The 14,888-nt window shown below is 35.3% G+C and overlaps 1 protein-coding gene across 1 annotated transcript; it reads left to right on the top strand.

Moving 5' to 3' along the window:
* Positions 1-1,932: 1,932 nt before the first annotated feature.
* Positions 1,933-14,519, top strand: LOC129266040 (tensin-3-like). The gene is made up of 8 exons (XM_064104294.1): positions 1,933-1,987; positions 2,494-2,667; positions 3,232-3,261; positions 8,668-8,742; positions 9,854-10,022; positions 10,610-10,678; positions 10,941-10,979; positions 12,029-14,519. The coding sequence occupies exons 1-8, from the start codon at positions 1,933-1,935 to the stop codon at positions 12,186-12,188; spliced, it is 771 nt and encodes a 256-aa protein (XP_063960364.1). The 3' UTR covers positions 12,189-14,519.
* Positions 14,520-14,888: the final 369 nt, after the last annotated feature.

The following is a 14,888-nucleotide window of genomic DNA, read 5'->3' as shown; positions in this document are numbered from 1 at the left end:
ACCTAAACCCTGTGATGCACAGAAGGGAGATCTATCGAAAAATACAGCTATATATATCTATATATCACATTCATAGATCTCTTAAGGTAAGCTGAGAGTTTAGACACGTATGAAATAATTTAAAACAATGTTACATCACACATGTCTCTATTCGTAGTCCCATATAATAGTCTTCTTCATCAATGTTCATTGTCCGTTCATAGTTTTTCCAATGTCCACTCTTGGCATTTCACACGTTCCGCTGAACTTGCTTCTGATCAGTCACTTGCTCTAACATTAATCCGCTTGGTCCATCAGTTCTGATCCTGGGGGTCGCAGCTAGCATACATCCTGTTCTGTTCTTCAGAGTTCCCAAGAGTCCAGCCTCTCCAAGATCGGATACGGTCTCTCAAATGATGATCAGCAATCTCTTCGTCTTACTCCTTAGGGGGTTACGTAGACATCCTGCCGACTACGCCATTTATGTGACACACAAAATTGAGATGAATATACGACTCAGAATTGCGGTCTAGGTTCTTTTGATGCCATACTTTATTTAGAAGAATAACAAAAACCCCCTAATGGATTGGATTCGACATGGAAAAATCAAGTGTTGAAAATATATTAAGATGTCTTCTCTCTAGATGTTGTCTCAAAGGTGGTGTGAGATGGAATGAATAGGATATAATCTTCTTCATTCAGATTCTCTCTGCCTCCACCCTTCCACAGGTGACCACAACATTCCTATGAGATGACTTTAAGACTTTCTACTTTCTCTTTCCAATAGCGAAGTGTACAGAACAATCTCTGCACTGGACAGAGGGAATTAGTCATGGATTATTCTAAGAAAACTATATTAAAGAACTGCCCAGTGTAGATTATACCAAACTACATGCAATACATATTACAAGTTATAACCAAAATTACAATACATTGGCAGTATTACACTATTTAATTCTGGGATGTTACAATATGATAATAGCAATTCATCAAATATTTGTGCATGTTCTTATTCACTTCAGATCCTCTATAGATTGGATCATAAATGGGGAGATTTTAGATTAGCTTTCATTAATCCTTTTGAAATCAGTTTTATCACGAAGTTTGGAGGTGATTGCACTACTCTCCTCCATCCCTTGATTTTATAAAGCAAATATTTTGGGACTTTATTCCAGAAACCGTTTTAACATTTTCATGGTCATTTGGCTATGTGGTATATAGGCTGAGTTCCAGAAACCGTATATATTTTCTTGAAAGACCTGATACAATCATGTTTGACCGTTTGATTCTTTGACTTAAATTACACATTATTAGGTCAGTTGGAGTTGTTTTTGTTTATTGAGTTTTGATGAAAAGAAATGGAACATATACACCCACTTTTTTCTTTCTCTATCACTCCCTCCCTCTTTTTACCTAGCCTCACTCTTTTCCTCTCTTTTCTCTACCCTTCTTTGCAAGCTTTCTCTCTCAGTTAATCTGTCTATCAATGCATCCATCCATCCACCCACCCACCCATGTTTCTCCTATGCAGTATATATCTATATTTTCAAAGGGGCCCTGGAACCTGGGGAGCTAGTGAGGATTCAGCCCCCACCCCCACTGTATAAAAAAGTAAAAATGACTATCTGATTGTTATGTTTAACATGGTTAGCTCCCCACTTTCAACTCAGCCCCCCCCCCCCCTTCCGCAGCCCTTGTTTCAGAATCATCAACAGATACTACATTCATATCTCTTGTAGATAGCTTCCCTACCTCCAACATTTGATCCATCAATATAACATCATAGTGAAGTTTATTATTTGGGATCACATCTAGCTACCCTCTCCCCTGTAAATAAGACCTCAGCCACCTGCTCCCCTCTTGTGTGTGTCTGTTAAAGTAAGCCATAGACTAGCTCTCTTTTTTGTGCATATTCCTCCCCTGGAACAGGAAATTGATCATGTCTGCCTGTAGATGCTATTACTGGTAAATCCTCGACTTGAGGATGATCTTATACTTGGTGGAAAATGTATTGTGATAGACGATTTAGCACTTCCACCCCCCTCTCTCTCCCTCTTTCTCTCTACCTCTCACTTTTGTTACCTTTCTATATCTCTATGCATCTTTCTCTATTTTGTTCTCTTTCTTTTGTTCTCATTCTGTCCCCTTATTGTTCCTCTCATTTGCCTTTTTTTTTCAGATTGAACAGCATTACATGAGCCAAAAGGACTGTCATGAAAATAGAAAACATTTATTTATAATCTCAATGAACTTTTCATTGAAAGGTTTTTTTTTTTTCAATGTTAATCTTACTGAACACATTGAAAATTTTTGTGTTTCTTATTCTTACCGAAAGATTTTGCCACCTGCTCCCTTCTTTACTTAAATTCAGGAGTACCTGAAGTTCTCACAATATTTGCCACATGCTTCATATGAATATGAGTGGTATTTTACCTATCAATTCCTCACTATTTAAAGAGAAAAGAGATCATTAATATAATTTTCTTTCTGTCTTTTTTCGTCCCCTTTCCACAGGCGGTGATCCACAGAGCGAATTGGTGAGGCATTTCTTGATCGAGCCCAACGCCAGAGGGGTGAGGCTCAAAGGATGCGTCAATGAGCCCATCTTCAGTAGCTTATCAGCGCTGATCTACCAGCACACACTGACACAGCTCGCCTTGCCGATCAAGCTTGTCTTACCGGATATGGGTAAGGTTTACCTCTTCTTCTCCCCCCCCCCACCCCACCCCACCTAGACCACACCCTTATAACTGAGTTAGCCCTAGCCATTTCTTACCAGTTTTATGTTGTCTCCTCCTACCCCCCCTAACCCCACCCTGACCAATCCCTTGTAACATGAGTTGGCCTTACCCATATTGCTCGTCTTTCTGGGTATATGGGTAAGTTTACCCCCAACCACCCCCCCCCCAACCCCACCTCGCCCATGCAGTACTGTGACCAGATCATCTACCAGCACACCCTAACTCCACTTGGCTTCCCCCATCCAGATTTTCTATCTACCTTCCAACCCCACCCCCCCCCCTCTGATTACCCCATGTCCCAACCAAATGCCAAGTTAAAATTGACTATTTTGAGAATTATTCTTTTGGAAAGTAGTCACTGTATCCTATTTCTGCTTATAACTTTATTGAGTACTTTAACATTGATTTGTATCTCTTGTAAAATACCTACAATATTTTGTCAATTGAATTAAACCACAAGGTGTCAGGTATATCATAACCTATTTTATCCATCATTTACCCATTATTTTAGGTGGTAAATACTCTTCAGCATCTAATGATTGTAAGTAATTGGTCGTTTATCAATATTTACCCAAATATAAAGGATGATGCAGATCATATCAGGCTGGGCTTCATTTAATTTGATTTAACAAAACTACATGTAGTGAATATTGGGTGATGTTTAACTAACAAGTGGAGTGTATTTTAACTGATTTTTAATTTTCTCCTATTTCTGTCGTAGCTATAGGCTATAAAAGGTCACAATGTTGTGTTTCATCATGATGTTCTTAAGGCTATGCATGATTTAACAGAAAACTGTAAAATTGGCAAGAAAATTTATTAACAATCTTTCTGATGACACACATCTGTTGAGCAAAGCATATTTGGGGAAATGATTTGAATGGTATTGAGGTATTTGCAAAGGTTCTTGGCAAAGATTGAATCAGTAGCGTATAGGGGTTTCAAGTTGAATGAAAATTTGACAAGCAAGCAAGGAAAAAAGGGTTTTCATCCAATGACAATTTGACAAGCCCAAAAAAAAATGGTTTTCAAAAAAATCTGAGGGGGGTGGAGGGGTTTCAGCTCACATTAAATCATGTCATGTTCTATATTCATCTGTAAACTCATGCATAACTTTATGAAACAAGGCCCCAGTTGGTATTTCTAACTTACATAACAAGAAATTCTCTATCCATCTTCTGTATTTTAATCATTATAAATTCATGGTGGGTGAGGTTATTAACACATGCAGTGGTATAATATAATCATGTAAATCAGTATCTATCTACATTAATTAAAGATTCACTTTTAGCCACGAAGGGCAAGCATAATTATGATTTGAAATAAACTTTTGGAAGAGGTTCCGTTTTCCACAACTCTTAATTGTATTATATGAGTTTGGTATTGTTTGGAAGCCTTTGTATGACATAAACCTTAATGTGGGTGTGTGTCAAACAGTACCTGCTGTCAAATCGATTGTTATTACTATTTCTAAGTAGCTTGGACAGTGCTTTGAGGAATAAGAATATGTTCTGAAACATTTATCACATGACTTGTTCTATTCATGATATGTAACATCCATGAATACATAGTCAAAACCATGATGTTAATGGTAAAGGGAACAATGTATAAAATGCTTGAAAACCATGTCAACATCATATTATTGAAATAATATGAGAAAGATATTTATGTCATCAAGCACATGTTTGCTTGCAGGATATTTTTAGGGTTTGGTTTGTATGAAAAACCATAATTATTGAAAGCGGATCCCATACTATTTGCCCATAAGCTGTGAGCTTTATGAAACAAATATTGTGAAATTCACCACAAATGAAGTAAAAGCAATCGCTCTGTCAACTTGTATTTGATTTAGCATCGAACCAAGGATAGCATGGATTTACATGGGGGATCACTAGAATTGAACCAGGATATTTATTTGGTCATGGTTTAAATATAATTCAAAGATAGTCCTTCCATAAAATAGGTTTCAGTGTCTAAGAACATAGTTCTAAGAACAAGAGGGTAGCAGCCGAATAGAATAACAAAACTGATTTATGGCTGCCTAGCATTCATATAGGAAAATCCATAAGCATTGATTACATATCCATAATTATTGCTTGTTTATATGTGCAGTTATAAAACAAATATTGCTTAAGAAGAATTCAGTATGAATCATTTCATTTTAAAGAATATTTGATGAATATAATGGACACCATGATGAAAATCCTTGAGTTGGAACTTTAAAAACCTGAACATGATAGTCAAAATCAGCCATATTCAACATCTATTTGCCAAGTTCCAGTTGAACTGTCCCAAATGTGTACAAAGTTGTTTCTATTGTTCCATATTTCAATTGTCATTGTGCCTATAATCCTCTCAATCTTTCAATATCCTACAACTTGGCTGTCAGAAAGCAAAATAAATCAACATTTTTTGCAATAATCCCCAGGATTTTTGTAGAGTGAGCGATGAAGTTGTTAATCGTGCATGGGAGGCGCCAGAGATTATTGGCTTTTTAAATGGTGAATTTGCCATATTTCATCCTGGTTTACTGAGAGGATAACTTCATATTGTATTGCTGACGTGAAGTTTTTCTTTAAAAATTAAGGGTATTGGCTTTAACCTGGCTTAGAATATCGATGTCCAGTTTGAACCCTTTCCAGGGTCTAAAAGCAATATTCTTGGGGGAAACGTTTGGTGGTCAACTTACAGAAGAAAAAAAATTATCAGGTCATTTCTGGTTTATAAAAGTAAAGCTACATATTTAATTGGTTTTGTCTGTGTGGAATGTAGCTCTTGTAGTAAAGATATTTTGTAATTGATTATTTTTGGTGGGGTTTTATTTTTTTTTTGGGGGGGGGGGTGGGGGTGCCCATATAAAGTGGAGAAAATATTGTACACATTACAAGAGCAGAGGAAAATTCATCCATAAAGTGAAATTCAGATTTCCAGAGGCAATATTTGGAACAGGTTTGGGAATGTACATGTATTGCCAATCCATTCACATCAAGTTTGAATTAATAGCGTTCATTGTATTGTCATTAGAAAAAAGTTTTAAAAAATAGGGAAACATCTTTCAAGATCTTATTTCTAATCGCTATTGAGAAATCGTGAACTGATCAGAGCTAATTTCTGTCCTTGTCAAGCTCTTGTAGCTGATTATTGCATAGTAGGATTCTGTTTATTCTGATATATGTTCATTAATGACATTAACAGTAGATTCTAATACATGCCTTGAGTTTTAGTATTGTGGCATTGACTTCCCTACCAGAGTAGGAACTTTGCTGCTGAGAAACAACATGTTAAATATAGATTTGGTGTTTTGGGGGTTTTGCTTCAACGAATCTCTTCAATATCGTGCAGAATAGGCGAGCAATCATGCAGATCTCATTTGATTAATTCTCTCCAAAAACGTGATATTTGTAAATTATCACTCACGCAAACATATCAGACATGTGGTAAACAATATGTCAAAGGGAATCAACCTGCCATCGATAGCTCAAGGAAATGATGATTGTTCCGTAAATGTTGCCAATCGCTACCATCTATCTGTGCGGTCAGATCATCCTTCTGTTTCATGTAGCATTCAGTGACGTTTGCCTGATTTAATGCACTAATATTTGGACCTTTATTGACAGGAGGAAATCATCTATGACCATCTACACAAGTCCTGTTATTCTGACAAAATGATATTAAACTATTTGCAATTTCTTTTTAAGTCAACCGTGGGAAAGCTTGTACCATTGTGACCCAATATTTGATATTCAAATATGATTAATTTACAAACATCCTTACAAAGACATTCTAAACAAAATTGTACTTTTCTATTTTTTTAAGGACTGTCTGTATGACATGAGGTGTATTAATTTCTTTGTGATGTGTTATTACTTATTGCAGTCTAACTAGTAAATGTGTCATATAAACTTTAATATTGAATATTGTTTACACTGACATATATTACTGAAAACAAGGTTGGTCTAATTAAATGCTGCTGAACAATAGAAGCACATGATCATGCAATCAAATGACTTTTCTATCAAATTTTCTATTCATTTTATATTTTGCTTGAAATACATTGTTATTGTTACAGTTTCAAATTACATGTAATTTGATGCACATACTTACATGACTTGCGTAAATTTTGTGGCTAAAATTTGGCACCAACCTGCTCGGCTGAGTAAAAGCCACAAGTTACAGCATGTGATGTATCAATCAATCTACCGCATTAACAGGAACAAGTGCTAGAGTATCTGTGAATAGATTTTTTTAAATGGTTTATCCAGAATAGTTTGTAACATCTCTCCATTCATTGGCTCTATTCAAATCTATGTTCATCATAAGGTGATAAATTTTATATGCAAGTTATGATTTTTTTTTTGGCATTATCATGCATTGCATCACAAATTTCAGGGACACATGGGAATATTCAATTGCTTCAAATCATCATCATGTCAAATTCTTAAATATTGAACCATAATTTTCATAATTATATTACATCTTCATCTCAAGGCTATCAATATTATTCAAATATATATATATGTTGCATCATCGGTGCCTACCTTACATAGGGCTTCGGTTTCTTTTTTGGCAAACATCCATTTTTTCCCCCCTTATATCATTTAATGCTCTCACAAATTTTATGAGCCATGTCGTTTGAATCAGCAAAGTTCATAAACTTCACTGTTAAGTTGTCCCCAATGTCTTGTTTTTTTCCTCTCCTGGGGAGTGTTTCATGAAAAAATTAGTTGGGAGATTTTCACTGACAAATTTGCTCTGAGCCAATCAGAGTCAAGGATTTTAGTAGCTTAGAACAACAATAGCTAATGACTATTTCTTTTATGAAATGCTCCCCTGGTTTACCTGTGACAAATGCCATGCTGCTCTTAGCATTTCCCTGTAATATCAGATTAGGAAGGGATAAGAAAACTTTGGGGATGAATTTAGAAAGTTTTGTGGTTTGTTCCTTTTTTATGATTGTATCAGTCCTAATGTGTCTTTCCTTCCATGATTATTTTCCTTTCTCATAAATAACCTCCTTAGCCATTGAACGTGACTTGAGATGAATAAGCTTCGGTCACACAATGAAACCGACTCCAGACCGATCAAAGCTATTACAATATTTCCAATGGCATATCATCGGTCACTTAGGATTCTGTTTCGTTGATGTGACTGTATTATTTGAAAGATGATATAATGTTGGTTAAACACAGGGGCCCGTAACACAAATCTTTGCAATGATCGTAGACTCATTATTCTACGATTAATAATGATAATAATACATAACATTTATAAGGCGCTTTCTATGGGTGTTTCGAAGAGCACTGTGTTCTGTTTATGGTTTATAAGAAAGAAAAAAAATTGTGGAAGGGGAAAATGACACAGCTACGATTGATTGCATTGACTACTATGTACAATTAATCGTTAAAATCAAGCATATGGTTAATCGCTAACCGTTGAGTTACAGCAGTAGCGTATACGCAGGATTTTTTAAAGGGGGGGTTCATGTTGAATGAAAATTCGACAAGCAAAAAAAAAGTTTTCAAAAAAAAATCTAAGGGGGGTTGAACCCCCCCCCCCCCTTCGTACGTGCCTGAGTTACAAGACTCAGGAGAATAATACCTCTGTGCTTGAGAGTTCAAATTCTTACCATCACTTTTTCAACCAAATCTCAAAGTTCTTAAAAACTTAGTGACAAAAATAATTCTTCTTGTTTGGCTCTAAATATAATCCATTTTCTTTCTTTTCAAGAGTACCATGCATATATTGTCTATACCGTTTAGTCAAGTCCATTTGTAACAATCTCAATCTCTGTTAAATGGAAGCAAGAAACAGATAAAAATCTAATTCAATGTATATGTTGTAATCTTTAAAATTTAATCACATACCTGTTATTTTGTTTATATGAAGCAGTATTTCAAGAGAATTTAAGAAAGTATTTTATTTTTTCTTCACTCCCTCTGAATATTAGATCCATCAGGTGCTGATGCTACCGATGCAGGTCTGGATCCCAAGTCAGCAGCATCGTTATTACAGCAGGGAGCAGGTAAGATCAATGGAACAGCCTTGATCATAAAAGTTTATTGAACCCCTGCCAAATTGATGAAATTGATATTTTGTCAGGTTTAAGTTTTACTTTGAATTTAGGATAATAAAAAGTGGGTTGAGTTGTTTGCGCAGAATTCTATGAAGTGTAGTTCACCCAAGTAATGAGTCATGTGAATTAGCTTGTCACATCATTTCATATACATGTACATTTTGATCACTTTAATCTTTAATTTCACATTGAGGTATTTACGAGGTCAAATTCATTGGAAATGGACTGATTATATAATTTTCACAGTACTTCTTATTTAAGATTAAAAAGAACTTAAGTACTTTATTTAAAGTAATAATCGGCATGTTTGTAGACGGGTTCAACCATATATTTATTATCGGGTCATTTTAATGACCTTTATTGATTGAAGGTGCAGTTACAAGCGTCAAACAAAAACTCCATTCAACCTCAGCTGGGTACAATTTCCTTTCATTAATGGGATTCTGAATTCTGTCATTTCAAATGATTTCTCAGAGTGGTGACAAAATCAATCATTTCGTTAAGGTCATATGATATTGAAATCTATGTATAAGTGATGTAAGACCTTACAGGGTATTTGAAGTTGACAATGAAGGTAATTGGTTAAGATAATATCGCAGGTGAACGTCTACTCGTTGAAGTCCCACCTCATCAAAAAAACAGGGTTCTTTTTGTTTCAAATTACCAATTGGTCTAATTACCATGTGACACCAACTCCATTTTGTCTAAGCTCTAGTAATATTCACTTCTCTTTGACTAAATCCTACATCAGACATAATGAGAATATTAGGTTCTCATTAAATTTTTTTTTAGAGTTTCTTATCACTAGACACAATTATAATTAGTCTTACTGAGTATTAGAAAAAGTGATGATTGGACTGAATGATGGGGACTTAAGTAGACCAAATCTGTTTTGACATGGTAAATTAGATCAAGTTCGAAGACTTCTGAGTAGTCTTTGTGGCCTTTCCTCTTTTTCAGGCTCATGGAAATCACCTTTCTTCATTGCAATACTTGCCTTTGGGTGAAACTTTCTTTTCATTTAAATTACATATCCTTTTGCTTTCTTTTGCCTCCCCAGCGTGCAAAGTGTTGTACATCGACAGCGTTGACATGGAATCCTTGACGGGGACTGAGGCTATACGAGAAGGCTTGACCAAGACATTGACTGCCAAGAAGAAACCCGAGGCTGTTGTCGTCCACTTCAAGGTGTCCTCCAAAGGAATCACCCTCACAGATACACAGAGAAAGTAAGTCGCGATGCAATCAGCTCCTTTAAGGCACCTTGTCAGAAGTCTTTCCCCCGCAGGAATCCTGCAAGCAGTCGTTCATAACAAATCATCATAATCACAAATAGAAAAAACATTTGGGACTGCAGGAAAGCTGCATTGAAAAGTTGTGTAGCATCCTCACAGTGGGATTCCTGCTCAACAATGTGGCTCAGACTTTTGACAAGTTGACTTATTTTCTAGTTTCGAGTTTCTGCCTGTTCTTTTCTTGCACTTGAAATATGGAAAATGAATGTTGTCATGTGGTGCCCATTGCAATTGGGTTTTCTAAGAGTGATAAGGGAATGATCTGGTTTCATCTGTGTCCTGCTCATTAAGTTGGTATGGATGCCAAATTTCTTCTTCTTTTGTCGAGGATCGGGTATGTAGCCAAGGCTAACCTCGGCCACATTTTGCTGGCCTTGGAATTGGCATTGGGCAGAGTCTTGGGAGAAATTATTCTCTAGCGGCATCCTGACTCAGAATTCCTGGCCTTGACTATATCCCTGTTGGGGATCTGCATCTGCATCATCATTATTTATATTTGTTTTTATTTGTCTTTTTGTCAGGTTATTCTTCAGAAAGCACTACCCTGTCAAGTCAATCCTCTTCTGTGGAATGGACCCACTCACAAGAAAGTAAGTCTTTCTAAATTCATGAAATGATTCTTATACATACTGTCCACTCTAACTGCAGAAAAGCTATTCTGGTTTCAAACTATGATGCTCAAAGCATCACATAGTTTGATCGCATTACAACATTTCAAATGATCTAGAAAACACAAATGATATTAGGAATGTCCCTGTTTGAGGGGTTTAGATGTACATATTTGTAAGGTTACCCAGCTGCTGTAGAAATTTTTTCTTTAACACCATTTAAATATTTTGTTCTATTTTTCAGATACCCAAGGAGAGAAGGCCAAGAAGTAGCTGACGCGAAGTAAGTTATTTCTATCATTTAAATTGTATATTTCACATGCAAAGGTTAAATTATTATCAAGTCTGAATCAGGGACAGTGCCCCGTTGCATAAAAGTAACCATTATGGTAACTTTGCCATCCAATGGTAACGATGATCAACGGCCAATCATAATCAAGGATTCCATGGAAGTTAACATTGCATGGCAAATTTACCGCCGGGGGGGGGGGGGGGGGGTCACTCTCAACATGGCCTGCTACTCAACCGCGTCTGGAAAAAGCGTCGAAAAGGGTCCCGTTTCAGGCACTCGGGCGGCGTTGACGTCTTTGGCAAAAAGGGTTGCATTTCAGCACCATTCGCTCCCGTACCCCCGTACAGTTCTAGCTAGTCTCTTACACCTGGCTCTATACTAGGCAGCATGCGTTACCCACACGGTCCACAGGTATCACATTAATCGATTTTGGTGTTTACGCCACTTAGGGTATCAAATTAGGGGATTTCCCCGTTCACGCCACTTAGGGTAGCTTTTCTCATGGGTTACGCCGTTTAGGGTTGCAAATTTACATAATGTCATTACGCCGTTTAGGGTGCATTTCTGAGGTTGTCGGACACGGGTGGGTAGCAGTCCATGTGGAGAGTGACCCCCCCCCCCCCCCCCCCCCCCGGGAATTTACCATAATGGTAACTTTTATTCAATGGGTCCCAGATCCGGCTGGGCTTTTAGGATGGGAGTAGACACAAGAAAGATTTGTTGATAAAAGAATGAAAGTTAATCTTAAATTCTTATCAAGAAAAGCAAAATGCAAAATCAATAATGTTTATTTCGATTATCCAACAATTGAATAGAGGTCTATGTGTATATATTAATTTCTCATCAAGAGAAATCAAGATTAATTACGACTTGTTTTATTATGTTAAAGCATTCAGTTACGGGTGTTAAGATAGTGATTATGATTAGGATGATATAAAATATATAATCTAAAAAGATTGCTAACATAGTGCACACGCTAGGAGTAGATGCCCATCAACATTCATTAAAAGTCATTTTATTCTTTGTTGTCCGTTTTGCAGAATCTTTGGATTTGTTGCCCGCAAGCCAGGCAGCCTGACAGACAACCAGTGCCATCTCTTTGCCGATTGGGAGGTCGAGCAGCCCGCCTCCGCCATTGTTAGTTTTGTTACCAAGGTAATGCTCGGCTCCGCCTCGAAATCATCAGTCAAGACACCCTGAGCATAGAGACAAATAATGAGAGAAGTGCACAGACAATGAACTCTGCTTCTCCTAACATGAACTATAGAGGGAGCCAGTCAAATGCAAATGCATGCATGAATTGGGTCTCATTGCATGCTGTATATCATCATATCTTAACAGCTTTACAACCGATTTCATTGATAAAAATGAATCAACATGCAGCTTGAACCTGTCAGATGTTTTCATTTTATGATAAATCATTAAAAGTCATTCAGCGAAAAATTGTCTTATCATGTTTCTAAAACCATTTGGCTCCTCTTCAAAGGAGAAAGAAAATGATTCAGTGAATTTAAAAGATTTGATATGGAATGAATTCAATTGCCTTGATTCTGTAAATGAAATAAATTTGGAGCGCTATTTTTCATGCTCTCTGATTTGTACAGTTTTTATGAAATTTACAATTGAGAAATTTTTGTCTTAGTATTTATTGACAGTATTGCAAGCTTTTCTAGAAAAAAAATACAGAGAATTTTCTTTATTTTTATGTAAAAATGAGTGATAATTTTAAAGAGGAGTATGTCTAATTATGATTGATCAATTTGTGGATAGGGACTTTTGAATGTTCATGTGAGCCTTTGTTATTAAGCCTTTCACACAATTAGTCACATCTGAATAGTAGTATGAAACTCAGATTGGACGAACTAATTAAGGAGCCTGTTCCCATTGATATGTAAAGATATGCCATCAACTCACTTTCTATCAGCTGTGCACAACCCCTCATATTTCCCTCGACAAGCTTACAGTGAAACCTGTCTATATAAACCACAGGCAAGGAAAGCAGTATATTTCTTGGTAGTTGGTCATTGTTTAGCAGGTTCCGTTAATCCATTCAGAAAGCAGTGTAATTCACTGGTCTTTCTTAATATGCAATTGCTCGAGGAGGTTTCAAGGAATCAATATCATACTTCTAGTTCACGAAGTGTATGATATATGATTAAACATGATTGTCTTTAAAAATGGTCAACTCAATAGTAAACACAAAAAAAGCAAATCCTGATTCTAGGGGCAGACGTGGGTTGTACTTGCAGAAAGCAAATCCTGATTGTGGGGCCCAGACTTATAGACTGTTGTATGTGAATTTTGCATGTCAACTTTTTTCTATAAATGTTGAACAGTTTGAAACAAAGTAACTAATACCAAGAAAGCAAGCAAACCAACTGTTAAGTACAGTTGTATGGGGCAATTAAAAGAGGCTATGTATATTATAGTGTTTTTAGGAGTGGATTTTTTTTTCTTTCATAAAAAATAAAGAAATTTTGACCTGTAAATTAGAATCCCTAAAAAAAAAAATATTGCATGACTATATACCGATGTGATTTTACATGAGAATGTTCTAATGTTGAATGTTTTCTTGCTGTACTTAAAAAAAAATGCATGGCATTATTTTACTTTATTTTGTTCTTTTATCTGAATAAATTTACAAAAAAAGGAATTCATTATATATATACATATTTCATATGTACTTGAAAACACTGTCATACAATTGGATTCATCGATACTTTTTGTATTCATAGAAAAATCTATTAGTTAGTGAGAGTATGTAGATGGCAGACGGTGAACCATATCAATACTAATGAAAATAAACACATGGGATTGTTGGAAATTCTCAAATATTTATTATCAAAATAACACCAGAAATATATTTAATGCAAATTTGAATATTTTGGGGTTTTTTGTTTTTATTTTAGTTAGTTTTGCATTTTCAAGAAAATAATGGAATAAGTTATTTTTCCAAAAAAAAATATATAAATTGCAATTTGTTTGCCTTGCATATTCTAGGTTAATATAATTAAATTTTAGATATCAATTTGTAATAAATTGAAGAATTTTTTGTGTTATGGTTTGTGTTCCTTCAAGTTTAAATATGTAATATTTACAACTCATTTTATTGTTTATGAATGATGTGAAGGAAGCTAATGTCTCTTTTATATGTTATATTTATGAGCTCCCAAGTGCCAAGTTGTGTTTGAGCAATTTATTTGTGAATAATATATCTATGTTTTCTCTCTATTTCTTCCTGTCTCTCATATTTATTTAAAAGAATTATGTACAAATACAAAGTTTTTAGCTGCATATGTATTCATAGTGGTGCATTATGCATCTGTCAACGTCATTTATATTTTTACTGGTACAAATTCTTATTTCATTATCTATTTCAAAAATGCCCATTTTAAAACTTGTCAGTCATTTACCGTATAATATAATTTTTAAATGTCAATTCTGAACGCAAATCTTTCAAGCATTTTTATATTAATCTTGACAATTTCTATCTTCTTTATTTTTAAGAACAAAGCAAATGATGATAATAGTAAAAAATCTGTGATAATTATAATGATAATGACAATAATAAAATAATACTATTAATATTCTGATATAACAGTTGAGCATGTTATCAAAATTATATGCCATAAACATGATTGTCTTTCTTTCCGAAAGTATGTTTTTTTATAAAGTGCCCCATATACATTATGTTTTTGACACCCTGTTTTGATTTGGGAAATATTTTATAATAATATGCTGATGAAATATGAAATTGATAGGGCTAGAATAAGAAATAAAATCAGTTCATAATAAAAGATTTCTCTCTTTTTAAAGGAAGTATTTTCTTGCTATTGAAAGGACAAATGCTATTACATATTTAAAAATATTAATAAAACTACCACTGACTTTTCTTTGAGC

Source organism: Lytechinus pictus, chromosome 1 (genome assembly GCF_037042905.1).
Source record: "Lytechinus pictus isolate F3 Inbred chromosome 1, Lp3.0, whole genome shotgun sequence".
NCBI classification, from domain to species: Eukaryota; Metazoa; Echinodermata; class Echinoidea; order Temnopleuroida; family Toxopneustidae; genus Lytechinus; species Lytechinus pictus.
This window is presented reverse-complemented; position numbering and strand designations above follow the sequence as displayed.

What these genes read in the sequence shown, in the direction of transcription:
- LOC129266040 (XM_064104294.1), top strand. Translation starts at nt 1,933, where the DNA reads ATGCTATTACTGGTAAATCCTCGACTTGAGGATGATCTTATACTTGGT. An exon ending in GTTATTACAGCAGGGAGCAG is followed by an intron (nt 8,743 to 9,853) that starts GTAAGATCAATG and finishes TTGCCTCCCCAG; the next exon opens with CGTGCAAAGTGTTGTACATC. An exon ending in CAAGAAGTAGCTGACGCGAA is followed by an intron (nt 10,980 to 12,028) that starts GTAAGTTATTTC and finishes TCCGTTTTGCAG; the next exon opens with AATCTTTGGATTTGTTGCCC.